Below are 27,844 nucleotides of genomic sequence, written 5' to 3'. Positions count from 1 at the left end.
TCCTCAAGGTTGACATGATCACACACAGCAGGTCAATAGGGTCCACTGCCTCCCTTAACCACAAGGCTTCCCACTGGTGGGTTAAAGGACTATTGTGAGGTCAGTCCACAGGGGTCAGGTTTTCTGAACTTTTATATAGACCTCACCCTACAAGCACACACAGACACACACACATACACACTTGATCTGATTTAGAGGGACCAGTGTAACAGACTGTTTGTGGTTCCTGGAATGCTTGCAAATGACACATGTGCTTGCTGATACAGTACTGTGTGTGATAGAGGGGGAGATGTTAAATGACAGGGCTGTAAAACCAACATAAACTTTACATTGGTCTGTCTGCTCCCTTCACTTAGTAGGTTACCTCACATGACGGTCTACAGCAGAGAAGTACAACAGAGAAAAGGAGTAGGCTACTGGTATCTCCCTCCACAGCAGATAAGTATAATTTTTAACAAATATTTTTATTTTACTAGGCAAGTCAGTTAAGAACTAATTCTTATTTTCAATGACAGCCTAGGAACAGTGGGTTAACTGCCTGTTCAGGGGCAGAACGACAGATCTGTACCTTGTCAGCTCAGGGACTTGAATCTGCAACCTTCCGGTTACTAGTCCAACGATCTAACCACTGGGCTACCCTGCCGCCCCAAATAGAGAAAAGGAGTAGGCTACTGGTATCTCCATCCACAGCAGAGAAGTAGAATATAGAAAATGAGTAGGCTACTGGTATCTCCATCCACAGCAGAGAAGTAGAATATAGAAAATGAGTAGGCTACTGGTATCTCCCTCCACATCAGAGAAGTAGAATAGAGAAAATGAGTTGGCTACTGGTATCTCCCTCCACAGCAGAGAAGTAGAATAGAGAAAATGAGTAGGCTTCTGGTATCTCCCTCCACAGCAGAGAAGTAGAATAGAGAAAAAGAGTAGGCTACTGGTATCTCCCTCCACAGTAGAGAAGTAGAAAAGAGAAAAGGAGTAGGCTACTGGTATCTCCCTCCACAGCAGAGAAGTAGAATAGAGAAAAGGAGTAGGCTACTGGTATCTCCCTCCACATCAGAGAAGTACAACAGAGAAAATGAGTAGGCTACTGGTATCTCCCTCCACAGCAGAGAAGTAAAATAGAGAAAAAGAGTAGGCTACTGGTATCTCCCTCCACAGTAGAGAAGTAGAATAGAGAAAAGGAGTAGGCTACTGGTATCTCCCTCCACAGCAGAGAAGTAGAATAGAGAAAAGGAGTAGGCTACTGGTATCTCCATCCACAGCAGAGAAGTAGAATAGAGAAAATTAGTAGGCTACTGGTATCTCCCTCCACAGCAGAGAAGTAGAATAGAGAAAATTAGTAGGCTATTGGTATCTCCCTCCACAGCAGAGAAGTAGAATAGAGAAAATTAGTAGGCTATTGGTATCTCCCTCCACAGCAGAGAAGTAGAATAGAGAAAAGAAGTAGGCCACTGGTATCTCCCTCCACATCAGAGAAGTAGAATAGAGAAAAGGAGTAGGCTACTGGTATCTCCCTCCACAGCAGAGAAGTACAATAGAGAAAAGGAGTAGGCTACTGGTATCTCCCTCCACAGCAGAGAAGTACAATAGAGAAAAGGAGTAGGCTACTGGTATCTCCCTCCACAGCAGAGAAGTAGAATAGAGAAAATGAGTAGGCTACTGGTATCTCCCTCCACAGCAGAGAAGTAGAATAGAGAAAAAGAGTAGGCTACTCGTATCTCCCTCCACAGTAGAGAAGTAGAAAAGAGAAAAGGAGTAGGCTACTGGTATCTCCCTCCACAGCAGAGAAGTAGAATAGAGAAAAGGAGTAGGCTACTGGTATCTCCCTCCACATCAGAGAAGTACAACAGAGAAAAGGAGCAGGCTACTGGTATCTCCCTCCACATCAGAGAAGTAGAATAGAGAAAAGGAGTAGGCTACTGGTATCTCCCTCCACAGCAGAGAAGTACAATAGAGAAAAGGAGTAGGCTACTGGTATCTCCCTCCACAGCAGAGAAGTACAATAGAGAAAGGGAGTAGGCTACCGGTATCTCCCTCCACAGCAGAGAAGTAGAATAGAGAAAATGAGTAGGCTACTGGTATCTCCCTCCACAGCAGAGAAGTAGAATAGAGAAAAGAAGTAGGCTATTGGTATCTCCCTCCACAGCAGAGAAGTAGAATAGAGAAAATTAGTAGGCTATTGGTATCTCCCTCCACAGCAGAGAAGTAGAATAGAGAAAATGAGTAGGCTACTGGTATCTCCCTCCACAGCAGAGAAGTAGAATAGAGAAAAGGAGTGGGCTACTGGTATCTCCCTCCACAGCAGATAAGTAGAATAGAGAAAAGAAGTAGCCTGTGGTATCTCCCTTATTTTTTAAATAAATACATTCTTTCATTTAATGAAGATAAAGTCTCAAAGCAGCGATTCTTGTAAGTGGCCAACCGTCAATGTGATGGCACAATGATTATGCACGTAGTTGAATGGAAAAACGATATCCTTATTGTAACGACCTACTGTAGCCGACTTCGCAGTTGCCAGTCTCTTACCTCTATCTCACTTTGTCACCCCTCACTGGGTCCTTCTGCTTCTCCAAACTGACTGTATGTTGGAAACGATTAGCCATTCACTCACCCCTTGCTGTCGGTGGAAGGCGCATCCTGCACTGTAAAGTTTTGGGCAAAAGTGTAATTTTCTTTGCAAAGTTTCTCAAGGGCTACACACGAAACGAAACGGATACTTCAAACAGTCTATCGAAGCCCTGTGCGCATTTCTGTCTACGGATTTTACATCGGAATTTCTGGTAACTATGTTATTCTTTGGGGAGTTTGTCATTATGGGACTTTATAACTATGGAGTTCTGCGCTTCGTGAAGAATGGCATTGAGGAGAAGCCAAAGCCATGGTAAAATGGGATACAGTGAGTCTGGATCTAAATTAAGGTTAATACAAATTATAAGGTGAGATGTTTAACATTTTCCTTTCGGTTCAGGTCAGACCATGTTTGATGTGCGTAACGATGCGTTCATACATTGGTCCCTAATTTCGCGCATAGTCTATCGATTTTCTCTACTGTGAAGTATTTTGTCAGAGAACATCTTTTCATTTGTATTTGGGTACTACTGAAATAGGCCTATAATGAATCTGTAACCCTCGACCAGCTCCAGTGATAGGAACACTTTGTGGTGGATGGATGCGCAGCTGAAGATGGCCGGTCCCGCGGCATTCATATTGATACTGTCCATGCTGATCGTGCCAGTTACAAGTCTCCCCTGCCCGCGCCAGTGCACGTGCCCTCAGGCCACAGAGGTGCACTGCACGTTCCGTTCCCTGCTCGCGGTGCCCGCCGGCATATCCAGACGAGTGGAGCGCATGAACCTGGGGTAAGCCTGGTGGATTGGCTTTATTCAATGACCCGCAATGAGACCGTAGGGCTAAAAAACAAGCATCATGCACAATCATTTATACCGATAGACGTACAGTATGGGTAAAATGTGAAGTGCATAAAGTATACGATTTTTATTTATGCATGTGCATTGTAGACCACTAAAAATAAATAATAAGCAATCAAAAAGTCACTTTTCATTAGAGGCCTTTAGAATTGTTTACAATTAAGTACTTGTTCAAATGTGCTTAGCATGTGACTGAAATTAATCTCTCTGCAACTCACAAGTAAATGTGCATAATGCAATATGCCTACAGTGAAGTCTGATGTAATCTTATTATATGCTTATTATATACCCCATGCTTTTTTACTGAGTCATTTCACTTATGAGCTTGAGCCATTTCTTAAAAAGAACAGAGAAGCCCACCCACTGTGTATGTTCCCAAATACAATACCACTTTTAATTGACACTGTTTTGATCACGGAGGTCTTAAGTTCCGTCTGGTCTTTAACACTGTCTCCTCACACCGTCCGAAATGAAGGCACTTTGCTCCACAAAGAACAAGTCAAGTAAGTTAATAGTCAGTCATGAATTGCTTGTGTCATTGTTGTTTCTTTTAGGTTTAACACCATACACCATGTGACTCAGACCTGTCTGGCTGGGTTGAGGAAGCTGGAGCTTCTGATGATGCATGGGAATGATCTCTACAACATTCCCAACGGGGCCTTTAGGGATCTCATGTCCTTACAGGTACAAATCAAATCAAATTGTATTTGTTACGTGCGCCGAATACAACAGCCCTTAAACAACAATGCAGTTTTAATAAAAAATTGTGTTGAGTAAAAAAAAAGAAGATAAGTAAACATTTTTTAAATAAAATAACAAATAATGAAAAGGCAGCAGTAAAATAACAGTAGCGAGGCTATATACAGGGGGTACCAGTACAGAGTCAATGTGGAGGCTATATACAGGGGGTACCAGTACAGAGTCAATGTGGAGGCTATATACAGGGGGTACCAGTACAGAGTCAATGTGGAGGCTATATACAGGGGGTACCGGTACAGAGTCAATGTGGAGGCTATATACAGGGGGTACCAGTACAGAGTCAATGTGGAGGCTATATACAGGGGGTACCGGTACAGAGTCAATGTGGAGGCTATATACAGGGGTACCGGTACAGAGTCAATGTGGAGGCTATATACAGGGGTACCGGTACAGAGTCAATGTGGAGGCTATATACAGGGGGTACCGGTACAGAGTCAATGTGGAGGCTATATACAGGGGTACCGGTACAGAGTCAATGTGGAGACTATAAACAGGGGTACCGGTACAGAGTCAATGTGGAGGCTATATACAGGGGTACCGGTACAGAGTCAATGTGGAGGCTATATACAGGGGTACCGGTACAGAGTCAATGTGGAGGCTATATACAGGGAGTACCGGTACAGAGTCAATGTGGAGGCTATATATAGGGGTACCGGTACAGAGTCAATGTGGAGACTATATACAGGGGTACCGGTACAGAGTCAATGTGGAGACTATATACAGGGGTACCGGTACAGAGTCAATGTGGAGGCTATATACAGGGGTACCGGTACAGAGTCAATGTGGAGGCTATATACAGGGGTACCGGTAAAGAGTCAATGTGGAGACTATATACAGGGGTACCAGTACAGAGTCAATGTGGAGACTATATACAGGGGTACCGGTACAGAGTCAATGTGGAGGCTATATACAGGGGTACCAGTACAGAGTCAATGTGGAGGCTATATACAGGGGTACCGGTACAGAGTCAATGTGGAGGCTATATACAGGGGTACCGGTACAGAGTCAATGTGGAGACTATATACAGGGGTACCGGTACAGAGTCAATGTGGAGGCTATATACAGGGGTACCGGTAAAGAGTCAATTTGGAGACTATATACAGGGGTACCAGTACAGAGTCAATGTGGAGGCTATATACAGGGGGTACCGGTACAGAGTCAATGTGGAGACTATATACAGGGGGTACCGGTACAGAGTCAATGTGGAGGCTATATACAGAGGGTACCGGTACAGAGTCAATGTGGAGGCTATATACAGGGGGTACCGGTACAGAGTCAATGTGAAGGCTATATACAGGGGGTACCGGTACAGAGTCAATGTGCGGGGGCACAGGTTAGCCGAGGTAATTGATGTAATATATACATGTAGGTAGAGTTAAAGTGGCTATGCATAGATAATAAACAGACAGTAGCAGCAGTGTAAAAGGGGGGGGGACAATGCAAATAGTCTGGCTAGCCATTTGTTTAGCTGTTCAGGAGTCTTATGGCTTGGGGGTAGAAGCTGTTAAGAAGCCTTTTGGACCGAGACTTAGACCTCCGGTACTGCTTGATGTGCGGTAGCAGAAAGAACAAGTAGCGAGACAATTTTTAGGGCCTTCCTCTGACACCGTCTGGTATAGAGGTCCTGGATGGCAGGAAGCTTGGCCCCAGTGATGTACTGGGCCATTTGCACTACCCTCTGTAGTGCCTTGTGGTCAGAGGCAGAGCAGTTGCCATACCAGGCAGTGGTGCAACCAGTCAGGATGCTCTCGATGGTGCAGCTGCAGAACTTTTAGAGGATCTGAGGACCCATGCCAAATCTTTTCAGTCTCCTGAGGGGGAATAGGCTTTGTCGTGCCCTCTTCACGACTGTCTTGGTGTGTTTGGACCGTGATAGTTTGTTGGTGATGTGGACACCAAGGAACTTGAAGCTCTCAACCTGCTCCACTACAGCCCCATCAATGAGAATGAGGGTGTGCCTGGTCCTCCTTTTCCTGTAGTCCACATTCATGTCCTTTGTCTTGATCACGTTGAGGGAAAGGTTGTTATCCTGGCACCACACGGCCAGGTCTCTGACCTCCTCTGTATAGGCTGGCTCATTGTTGTCGGTGATCAGGCCTAACACTGTTGTGTCATCTGCAAACGTAATGATGGTGTTGGAGTTGTGCCTGGCTATGCAGTCATGAGTGAACAGGGAGTACAGGAGGGGACTGAGCACGGACCACTGAGGGGACCCCGTGTTGATGATCAGCGTGGCAGATGTGTTTGTTACCTGTCCTTACCACCTGGGGGCGGCCGGTCAGGAAGTCCAGGATCCAGTTGCAGAGGGAGGTGTTTAGTCGCAGGGTCCTTAGCTTAGTGATGAGCTTTGAGGGCACTATGGTGTTGAACACTGAGCTGTAGTTAATGAATAGCATTCTCACGTAGGTATTCCTTTTGTCCAGGTGGGAAAGGGCAGAGTGGAGTGCAATAGAGATTGCACCATCTGTGGATCTGTTGAGGCGGTATGCAAATTATGGTGGGTCTGGGGTTTCTGGGATAATGGTGTTGATGTGAGCCATTATCAGCCTTATTAAGCAGTTCATGGCTACAGACGTGAGTGCAATGGGTCGGTAGTCAAAATGTCAGTGAAGACACTTGGCAGTTGGTCAGCGCATGCTCGGAGTACACGTCCTGGTAATACGTCTGTGAATGTTGACCTGTTTAAGGGTCTTACTCACATCGGCTACGGAGAGCGTGATCACACAGTCGTCCACAACAGCTGATGCTCTCATGCATGCTTTGGTGTTGCTTGCCTCAATCGAATATAGAAGTAATTTCGCTCATCTGGTAGGCTCGTGTCTGTGCTTCCAGTAATAAACAGGAAATGTTGATTAACATGAAATATCACCTCAGTACTGTACAGTAGGATATATAGTACCAGGCAATTGTTCCATTCTATTATTATATTCTACTCTATTCTACTATGCTCTATTCCAGAGTTTCCCAAACATGGTCCTGCACCCTGGGGCCCCCCTGTGTGCACGTTTTGGTTTTTGCCCTAGCACTACATAGCTGATTCAAATAATCAAAATTTGACGATGTTTTGGTTATTTGAAACCCTGCTCTATTCTATTAGGATGATAACTCACTCCCCTCTGCCTTTCTCCCCCTCAGATGCTGAAGATGAGCTATAACAAACTGAAGGAGATCAACAGACACACTCTCCAGGGTCTGTGGTCTCTGACCAGACTCCACCTGGACCACAACCGTCTGGAGTTCATTCACCCAGACACCTTTCAGGGCCTCACCTCCCTACGTCTCCTACAGCTGGAGGGGAACAGACTGCAGCAGCTCCACCCCTCTACCTTTTCCACCTTCTCCATGATGGGACACTTCCACGTCTCCACCCTCAGGTGAAGCCTAGCATGAGGAACTACAGTACCAATAATGCTCTGGACAATATTTGGTTTTATCTTAGTATCGGGCGCTTTCTCAATTCGTCTTTCGTAGATTATTTGCGTCCTCTCTCCTCACCGCCTTCTCAAAACCCATTGTAGAAGAAGGTCAGAGGGGCGGGACCTTGTACCTTCTCTAAAATGAAAATGAGGCAAGGAAATATGATGTGAGGAATCACAGAAAGAGGAATTGAGATGGAGACAAGATGTTCCTGAAGCTAATGTTATAATGTCCCTCCTGTCTCTTTATCGATACATCAGGCACTTGTACCTGTCGGAGAACAGGCTGACCTCGCTACCCCAGAAGCTGCTGGGAGGAATGCCCCAGCTGGAGAACCTCTTTCTGCATGGGAACCCCTGGACATGTGACTGCAGGATGAAGTGGTTCGCCGACTGGGAAAAAAACTCACCAGGTTACGTAAACTCAGCTAAAAAAGAAACATCCTCTCACTGTCAACTGAGTTTATTTTCAGCAAATTTAACATGTGTAAATATTTGTATGAACATAACAAGATTCAACAACTGAGACATAAATCTCCTCCTCATGGACTGCACCAGATTTGCCAGTTCTTCCTGTGAGATGTTACCCCACTCTTCCACCAAGGCACCTGCAAGTTCCAGGACATTTCTGAGGGGAATGGCCCTAGCCCTCACCCTCCAATCCAACAGGTCCCAGACGTGTTCAATGGGATTGAGATCCTGGCTCTTCGTTGGCCATGGCAGAACACTGACATTCCTGTCTTGCAGGAAATCACGCACAGAACGAGCAGTATGGTTGGTGGCATTGTCATGCTGGAGGGTCATGTCAGGATGAGCCTGCAGGAAGGGTACCACATGAGGGAGGAGGATGTCTTCCCTGTAACGGACAGCGTTGAGATTGTCTCCAATGACAACAAGCTCAGTCCGATGATGCTGTGACACATCGCCCCAGACCATGACGGACCCTCCACCTCCAAATCGATCCCGCTCCAGAGTACAGGCCGCGGTGTAACGCTCATTCCTTCGACGATAAACGAGAACCCGACCATCACCTCTGGTGAGACAAAACCGCGACTCGTCAGCGAAGAGCACTTTTTGCCAGTCCTGTCTGGTCCAGCGACGGTGGGTTTGTGCCCATAGGCGACGTTGTTGCTGGTGATGTCTGGTGAGGACCTGCCTTACAACAGGCCTACAAGCCCTCAGTCCAGCCTCTCTAAACCTATTGCGGACAGTCTGAGCACTGATGGAGGGATTGTGTGTTCCTGGTGTAACTCAGACAGTTGTTGTTGCCATCCTGTACCTGTCCCGCAGGTGTGATGTTCGGATGTACCGATCCTGTGCAGGTGTTGTTATACGTGGTCTGCCACTGCGAAGACGATAAGCTGTCCATTCTGTCTCCCTGTAGCGCTATCTTAGGCGTCTCACAGTACAGACATTGCAATTCATTGCCCTGGCCACATCTGCAGTCCTCATGCTTCCTTGCAGCATGCCTAAGGCATGTTCACACAGATGAGCAGAGACCCTGGGCATCTTTCTTTTGGTGTTTTTCAGTCATTAGAAAGGCCTCTTTAGTGTCCTAAGTTTTCATAACTGTGAACTTAATTGCCTACGGTCTTTAAGCTGTTAGTGTCTTACTGACCGTTCCACAGGTGCATGTTCATTAATTGGTTATGGTTCATTAAACAAGCATGGGAAACAGTGCTTACACCCTTTACAATTAAGATCTGTGAAGTTATTTGGATTTTTACGAATTATCTTTGAAAGACAGGGTCCTGAAAAAGGGACTTTTCTTTTTTTGGCTGAGTTTATTTGATTTACTAGCTACCCAGTGAATGTACCTATTCGTCAGTGATGTCTGATACAATTGGATCAATGCTCAAAGCATAATGCAGCTGTCATTTTACACATTTGTTCCTTGAAAATGTATGTCCAAACCCTAACCAAACTTCACATTTGGAATTTCAAACATTGAATAATGATGCTAATGTTCCCTCTCATTTTCCTTTCTTCGTAGGTGTGCTGAAGTGTAAAAAGGACAGGGCCTACCCAGGAGGTCAGCTCTGCTTTATATGTTACTCCCCAAAGAACTTACGAATGAAAGAAGTCCTGGGCCTGGACACACTGGTCTGCTCCAGCCCTGTTATCACCTCCCCTGATCGACCTACGACCCAAGAGGACACAGAGACCGAGGTCATGACCCTGGAGGAGTTCAAGGGGTCGTTCGGCAACATTACCCTAGGCCTGACGGACGAGCATGGGAACAAAGTGGATCTGGAGTGCAGCATCGGAGAGCCCCGCAGGGAGTCGTCTAAGGTCAGCTGGGAGCAGGTCAACCCTCTGCAGCTGGCCTATAATGTGAGTATCTCCGTGGATCTGGAGTGTCCCATCAACAGGGACAATTATGAGAGACTCTGGAGGCTGATTGCCTACTATAGCGACACGCCCGCTCACCTGCAAAGAGAGATCATGCTGACTAAGGAGCCGGTGCCCAGCTACAGGTAGGCTGGATTAAGAAAACGCTTTTTAATTTATCATTATGGGCCAATTCCAACTTCTACTTGAGTAACATTTTCACTTAGTCATGCAATGAGACCAATGCACGTGAACATTTGTGGAAGTTAGGATTTGCCCATATGTGATTATTATGTGATTTTATGTGTTCATTTTAGAGTGGTCCTCGATACAGGGCACGGTTGTCAAACTCATTTTCCCCAAAGGCCGCATTCGGTCTTCACCGAGGTCCGGAGGGCCACACTTATGATGAATTGTATTTCCTCGCCATCAAAATGTGCAAATAATTGTCCTCACTCCATTTTTCGATGCTCCCTGACTGTCTAGCTTTCGTTTCGATGACTGTTAGCTAGCTAGACAGAGTGAAGAGACTGTAAATGTGGGTCCATTATCATTTCTACACAGTCTTGATTTGGTTTTAGTCATTTAAATGTTGATTGAGATAGTTTTTTCCCACAAAAAATAAATACATTTACAGTACCAGTCAAAAGTTTGGACACACCTATTCATTCCAGGGTTTTTCTTTATTTTTACTATTTTCTACATTGTAGAATAATAGTGAAGACATCAATTCTATTAAATAACACATATGGAATCATGTAGTAACCAAAAAAGTGTTAAACAAATCAAAATATATTTTATATTTGAGATTCTTTAAAGTAGCCAAATCAAATCAAACTTTATTTGCCACATGCGCCAAATACAATAAGTGTAGACTTTACTGTGAAATGCTTACTTAGAAAATATTTACCAAGTAGGCTAAAATAAAAAGTAATAATAAAAAGTAACACAATAAAAATAACGAGGCTATATACAGGGGGCACCGGTACCAAGTCAGTGTGCGGGGGTACAGGCCAGTTGAGGTAATCTGTACATGTAGGTGGGGGAAAAGTGACTATGCATAGGTAACAAACAAACAGCAAGTAGCAGCAGTGTGCAAAATGGAAGGGGGGGTCAATGTAAATTGTCCGGTTGCGATTTTTATGAATTGTTCAGCAGTCTAATGGCTTGGGGGTAGAAGCTGTTGAGGAGCCTTTTGGTCCTAGACTTGGCGCTCCGGTACACCTTGCCGTGCAGTAGCAGAGAAAACTGTCTATAACTTGGGTGACTGGAGTCTCTGACAACTCTGGCTTTCCTCTGACACCGCCTATTATATAGGTCCTGGATGGCAGGAAGCTTGGCCCCAGTGATGTACTGGGCCATTCGCACTACCCTCTGTAGGGCCTTACGGTCAGATGCCGAGCAGTTGCCATACCAGGCGGTGATGCAACCGGTCAGGATGCTCTCGAAGGTGCAGCTGTAGAACATTTTGAGGATCTGGGGACCCATGCCAAATCTCTTCAGGCCCCTGAGGGGGAATAGGTTTTGTCGTTCCCTCTTCACTACTGTCTTGGTATGTTTGGACCATGATAGTTCATTGGTGATGCTCACTCCACTACAACCCCATCAATGTTAATGGGGGCCTGTTTGGCCCGCCTTTTCCTGTAGTCCACAATCAGCTCCTTGGTCTTGCTCACATTGATGAGGGAGAGGTTGTTGTCCTGGCACCACACTGCCAGTTCTCTGACCTCTTCCCTATAGGTCGTCTCATAATTGTCGGTGATCAGGCCTGCCACTGTTGTGTTGTCAGCAAACTTAATGATGGTGTTGGAGTCGTGTTTGGCCATGCAGCCGTGGGTGAACAGGGAATACAGGAGGGGACAAAGTATACACCCCTGAGGGGCCCCAGTGTTAAGGATCAGCGTGGCAGAAGTGTTATTGCCTATTCTTACCACCTGGGGGCGGCCCATCAGGAAGTCCAGGATCCAGTTGCACAGGGAGGTGTTTAGTCCCAGAGTCCTTAGCTTAGTGGTGAGCTTTGTGGGTACTATGGTGTTGAATCCTGAGCTGTAGTCAATGAACAGCATTCTCACATAGGAGTTCCTTTTGTCCAGGTGAGAAAGGGCAGTGTGGCATGCGATTGAGATTGCGTCATCTGTGGATCTGTTGGGGCGGTATGCGAATTGGAGTGAGTCTAGGGTGTCCGGGAGAGTGTGTTGATGTGAGCCATGACCAGCCTTTCAAAGCACTTCATGGCTACCGATGTGAGTACCACAGGGTGGTAATCATTTAGGCAGGTTACCTTCACTTCTTTGGGCACAGGGACTATGGTGGTCTGCTTGAAACATGTAGGTTCTACAGACTCGGTCAAGGAGAGGTTGAAAATGTCAGAGAAGACACTTGACGGTTGAGCTTTGAGTACACGTCCTGGTAATCCATCTGGCCCAGCGGCTTTGTGAATGTTGACCTGTTTAAAGGTTTTGTTCACATCGGCTACCGAGACCGTTGTCACACAGTCATTCAGAACAGCTGGTGCTCTCGTGCATGCTCAGTGTTGCTTGCCTCGAAGCGAGCATAAAAGGCATTTAGCTCGTCTGGTAGGCTCGTGTCACTGGGCAGCTCGCGTCTGGGTTTCTCTTTGTAGTCCGTAATAGTTTTCAAGCCCTGCCACATCCGACGAGCATAGAGTCGGTGTAGTAGGATTCAATCTTAATCCTGTATTGACGCTTTACTTGTTTGATGGTTCGTCTGTGGGCATAGCGGGATTTCTTATAAGTGTCCAGATTAGTCTCCAGCTCCTTGAAATCGGCAGCTCTAGCCTTTGGCTCGATGCAGATGTTGCCTGTAATCCATGGCTTCTGGTTGGGATATGTACGTACAGTCACTGTGGGGACGATGTCATCGATGCACTTATTGATGAAGCCGATGACTGAGGTGGTGTATTTCTCAATGCCATTGGATGAATCCCGGAACATATTCCAGTCTGTGCTAGCAAAACAGTCCTGTAGTGTAGCATCCGCGTCATCTGATCACATCCGCATTGAGCGAGTCACTGGTACTTCCTGCTTTAGTTTTTGCTTGTTAGCAGGAATCAGGAGGATAGAATTCTGGTCAGATTTGCCAAATGGAGGGCGGGGAGAGCTTTGTATGCATCTCTGTGTGTGGAGTAAAGGTGGTCAGGGATTTTTTCCCCCTGGTTGCACATGTGATATGCTGGTAAAAAATTGGTAGAACTGATTTAAGTTTGCTTGCATTAAAGTCCCCGGCCACTAGGAGCGCCGCTTCTGGGTGAGCATTTTCTTCTTTGCTTTTGGCCTTATAGAGGTGGTTGAGAGCGGTCTAAGTGCCAGCTTTGTTTTGTGGTGGTAAATAGACGGCTACGAATAATAAAGATGAGAACTCTCTTGGTCGATAATGTGGTCTGCAGCTTATCATAAGGTCCTCTACCTCAGGCGAGCAATACCTCAAGACTTCTTTAATATTAGACATCGCGCACCAGCTGTTATTGACAAAAAGACACACTTCCCCACCCCTAGTCTTATGAGAGGTAGCGTCTCTGTTCTGCTGGTGCATGGAAAATCCCGCTAGCTCTATATTGTCCGTATCTTCGTTCAGCCACATCTTGGTGAAACATAAGATGTTACAGTTTTTAATGTCCCGTTGGTAGGATAATCTTAATGGTAAGTCATCAATTTTATTTTCCAACGATTGCACGTTAGCAAGAAGAATGGAAGGCATTGGGAGTTTACTCTCTCGCCTCCGGATTCTCAGAAGGATCCCCAATCTGCGTCCCCTTTTCCGGTGTCTTTTCTTCACGCATAAGGCTTGGATCTGGACCTGTTCCAGTGAAAGCAGGATATACCTCTTGTCGGACTCGTTAAAGGAAAAAGTTTCTTCCAGTCCGCGGTGAGTAATCGCTTTTCTGATGTCCAGAAGTTATTTTCAGTCATAAGAGACGGTAGCAGCAACATTATGTACACAATAAGTGAAAACATAAGTTACACCAAACGGAAAATTAATTAATAAAATGGCACAATTGGTTGGGAGAATGTAAAACGTCAGCCATGTTCTTTGGTGCCCTTTGCCTTGATGACAGCTTTGCACACTCTTGGCATTCTTTCAACCAGCTTCATGAGGTAGTCACCTGGAATGCATTTAAATTAACAGGTGTGCCTTGTTAAAATATAATTTGTGTAATTTCTTTCATTCTTAATGTGTTTGAGCCAATCAGTTGTGTTGTGACAAGGTAGGGGTGGTATACAGAAGATAGCCCTATTTGTATCAGGAATCAAGGTAAGACCCAGATGCAGACACGTTGAATGAACAATGGTTTAATAATCCAACAGGGGCAGGCAATAGACAGGTCAAGGCAGGCAGGGGTCAGTAAACCAGAGGTGGGGCAACGGTACCGGACAGACGGCAGGCTCAGGGTCAGGGTAGGCAGAGGTCAATAAATCCAGAGGTACGGCAAAGGTACAGGTTGGCGGTCAGGTGTTGGCAGGCGGGCTCAGAGTCAAGACACGCAAGGGTCAAAACCAGGAGTGCGAGAAAAGAGAAACTGGGGACAAACAAGATGAACTGGCAACGGACAAACAGAGAACACAGGTATAAATACACAGGGGATCATGGAGAAGATGCGCGACAACTTGAGGGGAGTGGAGACAATCACAAGGACAGGTGAAACAGATCAGGGTGTGACAATTTAGTAAAGACCAAGCCAATATTATAGCAAGAACAGCTCAAATAGGCAAGAGAAACGACAGTCCATCATTACTTTAAGACATTAAGGTCAGTCAATTTGGAACATTTCATGAACTTTTAAAGTTTCTTCAAGTGCAATTGGAAAAACCATAAAGCACTATGAAGAAACTGGCTTTCATGAGGATTGCCACAGGAAAGAAAGACCCAGAGTTACCTCTGCTCCAGAGGATAAGTTCATTTGAGTTACCAGCCTCAGAAATTGCAGTCCAAATAAATGCTTCACAGAGTTCAAGTAACAGACACATCTCAACATCAACTGTTCAGAGGAGACTGCGTGAATCAGGCCTTCAGGGTTGAACTGCTGCAATGAAACCCCCACTAAAGGACAACAATAATAAGAAGAGACTTGCTTGGGCCAAGAAACACGAGCAATGGAAATAGACCGGTGGAGATCTGTCCTTTGGTCTGATGAGTCCAAATTTGAGACTTTTGGTTCCAACCACCGTGTCTTTGTGAGACACAGAGTAGGTGAACAGATTATCCCCGCATTGTTGGTTCCCACCGTGAAGCATGGAGGAGGAGGTGTGATGGTGTGGGGGTGCTTTGCTGGTGACACTGTCGGTGATTGATTTAGAATTTAAGGCATACTTAACGAGCATGGCTACCACATCATTCTGCAGTGATACGCCATCCCATCTGGTTTGCACTTAGTTTGTTTTTCAACAGGACAATGACCCAAAACACACCTCCAGGCTGTGTAAGGGCTATTTGACCAAGAAGGAGAGTGATGGAGTGGTGCATCAGATGACCTGGCCTCCACAATCACCAGACCTGAACCCAACTGAGATGGTTTGGGATGAGTTGGACCACAGAGTGAAGGAAAAGCAGCCAAGAATTGCTCATCATATGTGGGAAGTCCTTCAAGACTGTTGGAAAAGCATTCCATGTGAAGCTGGTTGAGAGAATGCCAAGAGTGTGTAAAGCTGTCATCAAGGCAAAGGGGGGCTACTTTGAAAAATCTCAAATATAAAATATATTTTGATTTGTTTAACACCTTTTTGGTTACTACATGATTCCATATGTGTTACGTAATTGTTTTGATGTCTTCACTATTATTCTACAGTATAGAAAATAGTAAAAATAAAGAAAAATTAGTAGGTGTGCCCAAACTTTTGACTGGTATTGTATATATTAATAATAATCAAACCACCCGCAGGCCGGAATGAATGGGCCTTGAGTTCAATACGTGATATAAAGCATGTAATTTCATACTGCTATGTTATGTTTTATGTTATGTGTTTTTTCCTTCTTGATCTCCAGGTACAGACAGGACCTGGAGAGAGATGCATTGTACTACACAGGGGTTAAGGCTAACATGGTAGCTCAACCATCCTGGCTGATGCAGAGCTCTGTGGACCTGCAGTTGAACAGGCCCCAGTCCACTGGGAAGAGCGTCAAGCTGATCCTCAGCACCCACCTCACACAGACCGTGGAGCCTGAGCTGGAGCGCAGACACCGTAGGACATGGGTCATGATAGAGAACACAAACGCTACTAGGACAGTGCTGAGTGTTGTAGTGGGCAGCCCTGCTGTGATGGACTGTAATGTGTTGAGCTCAGGAGACACTGCGGTTCGCTGGATGCTGCCAGACGGGACCCAGCTGGAGGCACCGTACAGCAGCCCAGACAACAGGGTGTCAGTGTTGAGCACCGGTAGATTGGATATTAAAGCTGTAGGACACTCAGACTCAGGGATATATTACTGTATCGCCCAGGTCTCTGACGACCTCACTGTCCTCCCTTTCCGCCTGACGGTCGAGGAGTCCTCCAGTCCTCCCCCTCTTGGAGGGGATGAGATGGCGCCTACCCTCGTGGAGGGGTTCACCGGTGTCCCTCTCACTCTGAACTGTGTCGTGTCTGGCTCTCCTGACCCTGAGATTAACTGGATCCTTCCTGACAGCAACATAGTGAGTCACAGAGCCAACTCTTCTAGAGCACTGGTGTATTACAACGGAACTCTGAGAGTCCCAGAGAGTCGACTGACAGACAGTGGATATTATAAGTGTGTGGCCATGAACCAGCATGGTGTGTATTCCCTGGCTACTAAGGTGACTCTCACCAGACAGTTAGGAGCAGAGATACGACCACTGAGGAGAATGAGGCCACAGTCTGCTTCAGGGGTCAACACCAGGGTCAAAGCCCCCATGGAGGACACTGAGGAGGCATCAGGGGACGATGAGGACACACAGGAGGAAGTCCCCTCCTCGCCTTCCTCCTCATCTTTCTCCTCCTCCTCATCCCCGAGCCGTGTGGAGCTAATGAAACGGAGGAGAGGTCAAAGTTCAAGCAGGGGTGGTGGTCATCCATTTAGAAACACGTGGAGGCGACCTGCTGTACCAAGAAAACCAACCACGACAGGGACAAAGGATAAAGACAAGAAAAACACAGTGGAGATGAGAAGGAGGATTAACGTGGCAAACAAAAATATAGACCCGGAGAAGTGGGCGGACATTTTGGCCAAAATCCGTGACAAGAACGGACAGGGTAACACTAACATAACACCCAGCTCAACTCACCTCACCACAAGGAAGAAGCAGGAGTCAACAACAACAGCTAGCGCTAAGCAGACACAGTCTCCGGACAACATAGAGGGATCAACAGACAACCTACATGAGGAAGAGGAGGAGGAGCTATACACACCCACTACTGTACCGCATATATCCACACGACACACTACTTACACTACAGACTCAGATGTGGATACAGCCACAAATCATGCACTTTTCACGCAGCCGGTCACAGAGCCTGTCACATCTGTTCCCTAGCAGCTCAGTAACACTGTCACACACACAGAGACAGAAGGCAGGCACACCGTCACACACACACACTCCCAGACCCTGGGTCAGCTGCATGTGAACGTCTGGACCAGTTCTTCGCACAACGACTCTTTACAGGGAGAAAATCAAAGCACCACCACCACTGCTTTAACTACAGATGTTGACGCGGTTACAGATGTTGACGCGGTTACAGATGTTGACGCGGAGTCTGATATCTCACCCACGTCTGAGGATAATCAGGGGCCGAAAGACGCTAACGGACCCAGTGTTGTTGACAGCTTTAATGAAGGAAGTGACGCATATTTAGACAGAGCTGAACTTGACCCATCCCTCGCCACCACCACAGTTCGAGGGTACTCTGAATCGGAAACAGAGAGAGATGAATTTGATCACTCTCTCACCGAGACTCAGAGCACAACTGCTAAACCAGACACACATACTCAGCTAAAGCAGCATACAAGGTCTAATATAACTCATCTTCCACTCAGCGCACCCTCTCCCACGGCCGAGCTCACTTCAGCTGTGTATATGAGGAAGGAAACTCCAGGGGAGGTGGCTACTCGACTCAGAAACCAGAACTCCAGGAGGAGGAATGGGGGCGGGGGCAGGAGAAGACGGCCCAATACGGGCAGAAAGAAGCCAAAGCCTTATAATCCGTTGAGAAGTGATTTTACAACCGCAGCCACACCGAAGGACGCGCTCCCAACAACTACCAAGGCAACCACTGCCACGTGGACTAAAATAGAAGCGTTCGACAAGGCCAAAAGCATGACGGACAGGTTTAACACCGCAGTTCCATCGACGGGAAGCCAAGCAACGTCATCAGGCCGAGTGAGTCACGAAGAGAACACAGTAGTCTCTTTATACCAAGACAGGATTGACCCTTCAGTGAAACCGACAACTCGCGCCGAGACAAAGGACACCCTTTCACCACACGCCAAACCACTGTTCGGGAGCACAACAGCCCCACTGGCGTCTCCTACAGCCTCTTTAACAGAAACATATAAACAAACGTCCCAGAGCAGCCATCACAGAGCAGCCCCAGAAAGAGCCTCTCAGACTCCGAACACGCCGAGCCCAGTCCCAGAGCACTCGGTTGTGCACACGACAGCCAGTCAGGGGAATATTACAAGCGTCCCCCTTCCTGCAGTTAAACCAACCGAGACAACACAAAGGGGAGGCAGCGCTACTGTAGACCTTCACCCTGTTCCAAGTCCTGACAAGTACCCGGAGAATCGCAACACTCGCCCGGGAGTGCCAGCAGATGGACAGCTCAACACAACAGACTATCGATATACAACAGGTACTACTGAGGTTAAAAAGGCGCCGGTCAAAGAGATTGACAGCATGTCTCCATCTATCCGGCATGAAATAACCAGAGCACACGGCACAACACACGCCCCGGGTGCCTCAACAAAAGAGTCCTTCCATGAGGAGGCAGAACATGAGGAGGCTCGGGTTAGCACCACTGAAAGGCTGGTGACATCTGAAAGCTCTTATCGCGGATCCGGTCCCGATAAAACAGACGCTATTAAGCCCAGAACAACCTTTGATGGGCACTATAACATCAGAGAAAGCACTTCCACCACAGGCAAAGACCAAACACCAGTGGAAAATGTTGCAGTTTCTGTTGCTGCTACTACAACAAAGGATGTTACTCCCACTATGTCACCTGTCACCTCCACATCAGTTAGGACATCCATAGTTTTCCCCTCTAGGGTGAGGCCTCAGATCCCTGTACGAAACACTCCATCCACTAGGGTCAGGACCCAACCTTCATCCAGAACAGTGGAGGCTCCCTCCAACTCCAACCACATCCCAGACAGTCACCGAGAGAGAGTCCTCATCTCTCAACCCGACCAGAGGAACAACCCGATCCTCAACAGAGGAGACTCCATCCTAATCACCAGATCTGACCCCAACAGACAACCACCACCAGCCGACTCCCACACCACTACTAAACTAGAGTCAACTGACATCAAGCCTGATCCAGTCACCGGTGTTAAACCAACCACCACAGAACCCAGAACACCCCACAGGACAGTCACAAACACAAACACCCAGATGATCAGACAGACGACCATTACAACCACTCTCGCGTCCACCACCACAAAGAGCTTTTCTCAGACTTCATCAGTGTCTTCATCGAGGCCTCAGAGTCCGTCCGGTGGGGGCCAGAGAACAGAGACCCCTACCCAGACACAGGGGTTATCAGGTGGGGTGTCGGGAGGTGGTCAGAGACCCCCCGTAGCAGGGCCTGTTGTAAGAGGGAAGCCCCGGATCACCAATGTGGATGTGCGGACAGTGACAGTGAATGCAGAGATGGATGCACAGCTGCCCTGTGTGGCTGTAGGGGAGCCCAAGCCTTTCCTCTCCTGGACGAGAGTCTCCACAGGTATGTATAACAGTACTTCCTTTACTGTTCTCCCCTCTTCCTAGAACATCCTCCTTCACCCTCTGTTACAGAACGACACAGCTGTATGTAAGCCTGTTAATGTAACAAAAAAGGAGAACCCTATTTGTCATGATATAAGCTATGCTCCATTCTTATGCGTTTCAACAGACAACATGTTGTAGAAATAACCCTTTATCTGCATTGTTTTAATCTGTTCGATGTCTTGAAACACACATTATTTTGATTCATGCAGGAGCAACAATAGTCCAGAACACTCGGGTCCAGAGGTTCGAGGTCCATCTCAACGGCACGTTTATCATCCGTAACAGCCAGCCCCAGGACCGAGGCCAGTACCTCTGTATGGTCCAGAACCAGTATGGCGTGGACAAGATGGTGGTCTCCCTGATGGTCCTGGCCCAGCATCCCAGAGTGCTCCAGCCACGCTACCGCGATGCTACCGTGTACCACGGGGACGGCATCGATCTGGAGTGCCAGGTACAGGGACATCCCATGCCCCGGGTCACCTGGGTGCTACCTGACAGGGTCCACCTCACTGCGCCCCCAGCCCCGGGCCCTGCCAGCCCAGCCAGTGGCCCCCAGCCCGGCCCACAGTCTGGCCCTAAGCACGTGGAACTCCTCAGTAACGGTACTCTTCGGATAACCCAGGCCAGCTACACAGACAGAGGGATCTATAAATGTATCGGCAGCAGCGTGGCGGGAGCCGACACCGTCTCTGTCCGTCTCCATGTGGCAGCCTTGCCTCCAGTCATCCAACAACCTCGCTATGAGAACATGTCCCTCCCCGAGGGCAGCACGGCCTACATCCACTGCACCGCCAAAGGAGCCCCTACGCCCGTCATGCGCTGGACCACGCCCGATGGAGTCCAGCTCCTCACCTCGCAGTTCGTCAACGGACGTAATGTCTTTGTCTTCCCCAACGGGACCCTGTACGTCCGTGGGCTAGGCCAAGGCGACGCGGGGAGATATGAGTGTGTGGCCAGTAATGCGGTAGGAGCCTCCAGGAGAACCAGCGTTCTGACAGTACTGAGACTCCCATCCTCCACCAAGGCCAGGATTACCTCCTCGTCTCCCCAGAGGTCTGACGTGGTCTACGGGGGGCTGCTGAGGCTCGACTGCATTGCCACAGGAACACCAGAGCCCAGGATCATCTGGAGGACCCCCTCTAAGAAACTAGTGGATTCCCAGTACAGGTATGCATCTTCTGGCATCTTTTTCACTCACTGTCTAATATGCCCTTCAGGCCATTGTCTGTATGTATAGCGCCTTCAGAAAGTATTTATACTTTTGATTTTTTCCACATTTTGTTCTGTTACAGCATGAATTTAAAATTGATTCAATTGAGATGCTATGTCACCCAATACCCCATTATGTCAACGTGGAATTATGTTTTTAGACATTTTTACAAATGAATAAAAAATGAAAAGTCAATAAGTATTCAACCCCTTTGTTATGGCAGGAGTAAAAATGTGCTTAAAAAGTCACATAATAAGTTGGACTGTGTGTAATATTAGTGCTTAATGTGATTTGTGAATGACTATCTCATCTCTGTACCCCACACATACAATTATCTGTAAGGTCCCTTAGTCTAGCAAACACAGATTCAATCACAAAGACCAGGGAGGTTTTCCAATGCCTTGCAAAGAAGGGCAACCTATTGTTAGATGGGTAAGAATGTAAAAAACAGACTTTGAACGTCCCTTTGAGCATGTTGATGTTATTAAGTACACTGTGGATGGTGTATCAATGCTCCAAGTCACTACAAAGGTGCAGGCGTCCATCCTGCCGGAGAGGAAGGAGACCACTCATTTCACCATGAGGCCAACGGTGTCTTTAAAATAGTTAGAGTTTAATGGCTGTGATAGGAGAAAACTGAGGATGGATCAACAACATTGTAGTTACTCCACAATACTAACCTAAATTACAGAGTGAAAAGAAAGAAACCTGTACAGAATTAAAATACTCCAAAACATGCATCCTGTTAGCAATAAGGCACTAAAGTAAAACTGCTAAAAATGTGGCAAAGAAATTCACTTTATGTCCTGAATACAAAGTGTTATGTTCGATTCACAACACATCACTGAGTACCACTCATCATTGTTTTCAAGTTATGATTAAAAAATGTATATCACTAACCACAGGCAAAATCCTAGAGGAAAGCCTGGTTCAGTCTGCTATCCAACAGACACTGGAAGACAAATTCACCTTTGAGTAGAACAATAACCTAAAACACAAGGCCAAATATAGAGTTGCTTACCAAGATGACATTGAATGTTCCTTAGTGGCCTAGTTACAGTTTTGGCTTATATCGGCTTGAAAATGTATGGCAAGACTTGAAAATGGCTCTCAATGGTCAACAATCAACTTGACAAAGCTTGAAGAATTCCTTCAAAAGTAATGGGCAAATATTGTACAATCCAGGTGTGCAAAGCACTTAGTGATTTACCCAGAAAGACTCACAGCTGTAATCGTTGCCAAAGGTGATTCTAACATGTATTGACTCAAGAGTGTGAGTACTTATGTAAATGAGATATTTCTGTATTTTATTTTCAAGATATTAGCACAAATGTCTAAAAACATGTTTTCACTTTGTCATTATGTGGTATTGTGTGCAGATGAGTGAAAAAAAAATGAATCAATTTTGAATTCAGGCTGTAACACAACAAAATGTGGAATAAGTCAAGGTGTATGAATACTTTCTGAAGGCACTGTATATCAACTATCATCATCAGATGTTGTCATGAATGAGAAGGTTTACAAGGAAATCATACAGGCACATTTTCTATTCCCTAAAGGTTAGCTGAAAAACCATCAAAGGAAGACCTAACATGGTTGCTTTTAACAGCAGGAAAAACTGTTATTCACAAACAATAACAACTTGTTTTTTTGGGGGGGTTCAGCTTTGACCCCAGGATAAAGGTGTTCACCAACGGTTCTCTGACCATCCAGGCCACGACAGAAAAAGATGATGGGGACTACCTGTGTGTGGCCCGAAACAAGATGGGGGACGACTACATGCTTCTGAGGGTTAACGTGCTGACCAAGCCGGCCAAGATTGAGCAGAAGCAGCTGCTGGCCAGTCAGAAGGTCTGTCTTTTGTCTTAGGTTTCTATGTAAATAATGGGTTACATCCCAAATGGCACTCTATTCCCTGTATAGTGCACTACTTTTGACCAGAGCCCTATGGGCCTTAGTGAAAAATTGTGCACTATATAGGGGTTATGGTGCCATATGGGGCAGAACATTGGTGTTTTTAATGTGATATTTTAATGTGTTGCATGTGAGTGCAAATATTTCGGTCGGTTTTCTGTCTGATGTACGATTGGATAGACAATAAATATTTTTGAATTTCAAGGTGATGTATGGAGGAGACCTGAAGGTGGACTGTGTAGCGTCTGGCCTCCCCAACCCTGAGATCCGCTGGGCTCTGCCGGACGGCACCATGATCAACACACTGAAACAGATGGATAGTAGTGTTAGAGGTGGGCGCACCCGCAGGTACTTGGTGTTTGTTGAATCTGCATCAACTTTACACATACCGTAAAATGTTATTAAATCTCATTAACTGCATAACAATCACACAACCCCCCCCCCAGATACGTGGTGTTCGACAACGGGACGTTGTACGCTAACGACGTGGGGATGAGAGAGGAAGGAGACTACACCTGCTACGCTGAGAACCAGATAGGGAAGGATGAGATGAAGGTTCACGTCAAGGTGGTGGCGGACCCTCCGATGATCAGAGACAAAACTCAAAGCCCTGAAGTCATCAGGGTTCTTTATGGGGAGACCGTGTCTCTGAAGTGCAGTGCCAAGGGAGAGCCGACCCCAGTCATCACGTGGCTCTCCCCCACTAACCGGGCCATTGCCTCCTCCCCCACTAAGTACCAGGTCCATAATGATGGCACATTAGTGGTCAAGAAGGCGCAACGCTTTGATGCTGGTAACTACACCTGCATAGCTAGGAACAGTGCCGGCCAGGACCGCAAAGTCACCAGGGTGGAAGTCCTTGTGACGCCGCCGACCATCAACGGACTGAGAGGTATGGTCAATTCTATCAGAGTGACGGCTATAAGGGACCAACGGACAATGCTAGCCTGCGAGGCTGTGGGGACACCCATCCCCCGGGTCATGTGGGTGTTACCGGAGAACGTCATCCTCCCGGTGCCATACTACGGCAGCAGAATGACGGTGCATCGTAACGGTACATTGGATATACGTTCGCCGAAGGGGACCGACTCGGCTCAGCTGGCCTGCATCGCACACAACGAGGGCGGGGAGGCCAGGCTGATAGTCCACCTGGAGGTTAGAGGGATGGTAGAGAGGCCGCAGCTCAGAGAGCCCAAAACAGAGAGCCTCTCTCTAACGGTAGGCAGTACCATGACCCTGAACTGCTCCTTTGAAAGAGGCCCAGCACCCCCAACGGTAACCTGGATCCTCCCTAATGGTTCCCCCCTCATGAGGGGTGCCCAGTTCTCCAAGTTCTTCCACCGACCTGACGGCTCCTTGGTCATCACTAACCCCTCTGTCTCTGAGAGTGGTATGTACCGCTGCCTGGTGAGGAATGTCGCCGGGCTAGTGGAACGTACTATTACATTAGCCCCGGAGAGGAAACCAGAGATCAATAACCGCTACAACTCCCCCATCAGTATTATGAATGGGGAGAGCCTCCAACTCCACTGTCTCTCCACGGGGGACCCCCTCCGGCTGACGTGGACCCTGCCCAGTGGGGTGGTCCTGGGGCGGCCACAGAGAGCCGGTCGCTACGCCGTATTAGCCAATGGGACGCTCGCCATCCAGCAGGTGTCCGTCTACGACCGCGGCTCCTATGTCTGCCGAGCGGCCAACGAATACGGCAGCGCCCTGCTCTCCGTGCCCGTCATCGTCATCGCGTACCTGCCTCGCATCACCAATGGCCCGCCTCCTGTAATGTACGCTCGCCGCGGCGTGGCGGTCCAGCTGAACTGTGTTGCCACGGGGATCCCCCGAGCTGAGATTGCCTGGGAGACGCCGGATAGGGCGCGGCTAGCGGTCAGTGCCCAGCCACGCCTCTTTGGCAACAAGTACCTCCACCCACAAGGCTCTCTTATCATCCAGAACCCCACACAGAGAGACCAGGGCTCCTACAAATGCACCGCCAGGAACGTGATAGGGGTCGATACTAAAGCCACCTATCTACATGTGTTCTGATTAGCCTTAAAAATCATATGCCCAAGAAACTGCGAAAGGAGCTGAGCACGGCCAATGCTTTTCATCCATCCACATGATGTTGAAGAGACTTTGCATCACTGTCAACTCAAAGTAAAGATACACTTTCCAATCGGTAGCTAAACAAACGAGCCTCTGTGTGCGCAGTAGCTGTGCTGTATGTGTCCTGTGATGTCATTCAAGGCCATATTTCAGCTGCGTTTCAAAAAAAAAAAAAACATTTTGCGACAAAGACATTTTTCACTCATCAAAAAACACTTTGCAATGAAGGACTTTAATAGAGAGCAAAAAACTGTAGTATTACTATTTGTAGCATTTATACAGACTGTATATGAGAGCATGTGACTTTTCATCTAGGCTGCTTCTCTTTTCCATCTCCTGCGCTGACAATGACAATTGTGTGCCAAACTGTGTAGATAAGCGTAGCTAAATATCTTGTTACGTTCGATTAATGCAAATATTCGAAACGATATACTGTTGACACAGAAAATGGGGACGATCTCAGGGCTCCAAGCAACAACGGCTGGTGTTACAATTATGAATAACTGCTTCACAACCATCCATATTATCTTACTATCTTAACCAAAGGTCTTTTTTTAAGGACCGCTAACCCTGCTATTTACAGGAGCGACTCACACAGTACCGCTACTGTGATTATTGTACATGCAATATGGTTTAGATCTGCTTGCAACCCTCATAGGTGTCAACATCAGCTACTAAAATAATTAAATTATTTGTCTTTAACAGACTCTGATGTATAGGACTATGACACGTTTTTAATAAAGAGACGCTCAAAATCCATCGTAATCTTGGAGAATATCACTTTCTGTAAAGATTGAGAAAAGACTATGGATGCATCCCAAATAATGCACTATATGGGAAATAGGGTGCGTTTTAAGGTGCAGCCATAGTTTATGGGCCCCGGTCCAAGTAAGCACACCACAAAGGGAATAGGGCGCACTTTGGGAAGGGGGTAAGAACTTCAAACTAGGTCAGGACAGATTAAGGATCCGTCTTCCAAGAGTAAACATTTCAAACGTAGCTCTGGGATTTATTATACAGTCATGGTCCCTCTCTTGCGAAAAGGAGAACCATCTGTTTGTGTGGGAAATCCCCTATTAGTTCACTGTTTTCCCTCTGAAAGAATTACTGCTTTAACTATACAGACTTAATTGTAATCGGCTTTCGTGATTTATGAAATCCACTCACAACTTGAAGTGGTGCAGTACCGCTGCGACAGGGATGACGTAGAAAATGTGTTTATTTGACTATTGATGGACCTGCTCTTCGGGAAATGGGCCGTACGATTGGCTGTTGAGCCCAAAGAATACATTTTCCCTCTTTTGTTTGAAATAATCAAAGAAGTAAAGGCTTTAGCTGTCTCTCACTGACCCATGCCCAGGTCAAACACAAAGCAGAAACCACCCAGGGCAGCTGCTCACATCTTGGACACACTTGTGGTCATGTCTCCCCCAGTACTATAGAGATGAAGTCATCCATTTTGCCATTAAAGTACCATATTGTCATCAGCACTAAGTACTGCAGTCTTGCTGTGTTTATATGAACTATTTCTTTCCATTTCCACCTCCGCTCTGCTCTGTCTTTAACATGGTTAACGTAATACCTTATTATGCAAATGGTGAGACTGATGACATCCTAGGAGAGAGTGAGAAAGACAGAGAGAGGATGAGAGAAAGAGAGAGAGAGAGGTAGTGAACCTCATGGGCTCCTGAGTTCTTCTGCAAAAAGATAGAAATAGAGTTGGATAAATGTAGATCAACTTGAAATGTTTTGCAAGGACTTCTACAGGATACTACCCTCAACATCAAAACCTTCAAACCAAATCCAAATCCCATACTTAAAATGACCTGGATGGACTATTGCTACAAAGGACTAACCTGTACGTACCCTCACACTTTGACTAGGTACCAGTACCCCCTGTATATAGCCGCGTTATTGTTATGTAATTTCTTGTTACGTTTTGATTATATATATATTTTTTTTAAATTAAAAAGTACTTTAGTTTATTTTGTTTATTCTTAACTCTATTTCTTGAACTGCATTGTTGGTTAAGGGCTTGTAAGTAAGCATTTCACGGTAAGGTCTACACCTGAGCATGTGGCAAATACAATATGATTTGACTATCAAGAAAAAACTTCTAACAAACCAAAACCTGCAAAAGAAACACAGCGGAACCTGGAAACACCATCAAACACAAAACTGTTCAGTCTGAACCTACTTCTGAAGCCAAAAAGACTATAATAGGAACACAAAGGGTCGAAAATGTTCCAGTAAATTCCGGAAAGTTAAGCCCGGAAATTTTGGGAATCTTTCTTAAATTGGTAAGTTTTGATTAGAATACTGGGTGGGGTGAATATATTTTATATGACATACATATTTTTTTTGTTATCAAGTAAATAGTAGCCTACAGCAAACTGTGTTTAAATAAATTCTAACTTGTTAACAATTTCTGCTAGTTAGTTTTTGCTACCATGTCGGTTTTAGCTTGCTTGAGCCTGCTAACTGAGGAGTGTTAATTCACCTGTTTCCATACGTTTCATTTTAGAACATTGATCTTACAAATTAGTTGTTTAATCTAACTGCTAAACAATTTATTTGTACATGGAATTGTATTTGGGTTTTTTTTTACTCATTTTTTATCTAATCTTTACAGGAAAATGCCACGGCACTATCTGATGTGTGGAGACATTTCACTGCAGCTAATGTAGAAGGAAAAGCTGTGTACATTTGCAAATACTGTGCCAAATCGTAT

The 27,844-nt window shown here is 46.4% G+C and overlaps 2 protein-coding genes across 2 annotated transcripts; both read left to right on the top strand.

The window, feature by feature from the left end:
* The first annotated feature begins 249 nt into the window (after positions 1 to 249).
* Positions 250 to 17,438, top strand: LOC118363729 (matrix-remodeling-associated protein 5-like). Its single transcript, XM_035744884.2, has 7 exons — positions 250 to 2,936; positions 3,138 to 3,359; positions 3,983 to 4,112; positions 7,323 to 7,561; positions 7,865 to 8,016; positions 9,597 to 10,080; positions 15,935 to 17,438. Exons 1-7 carry the CDS (start codon positions 2,854 to 2,856, stop codon positions 17,436 to 17,438), a joined length of 2,814 nt encoding a protein of 937 aa, XP_035600777.1. The 5' UTR covers positions 250 to 2,853.
* Positions 17,439 to 17,973: 535 nt separating this feature from the next.
* LOC118363728 (matrix-remodeling-associated protein 5-like) lies at positions 17,974 to 27,103 on the top strand. Its single transcript, XM_035744883.2, has 5 exons — positions 17,974 to 19,845; positions 20,099 to 21,056; positions 22,764 to 22,950; positions 23,219 to 23,361; positions 23,460 to 27,103. Exons 1-5 carry the CDS (start codon positions 17,979 to 17,981, stop codon positions 25,051 to 25,053), a joined length of 4,749 nt encoding a protein of 1,582 aa, XP_035600776.2. The 5' UTR covers positions 17,974 to 17,978; the 3' UTR covers positions 25,054 to 27,103.
* The last annotated feature ends 741 nt before the right edge of the window (positions 27,104 to 27,844 follow it).

Source organism: Oncorhynchus keta, chromosome 30, assembly GCF_023373465.1.
Source record: "Oncorhynchus keta strain PuntledgeMale-10-30-2019 chromosome 30, Oket_V2, whole genome shotgun sequence".
Classification (NCBI taxonomy): Eukaryota; Metazoa; Chordata; class Actinopteri; order Salmoniformes; family Salmonidae; genus Oncorhynchus; species Oncorhynchus keta.
Note: the sequence above shows the minus strand (reverse complement) of the source record. Positions and strands in the feature narration are given on the sequence as shown.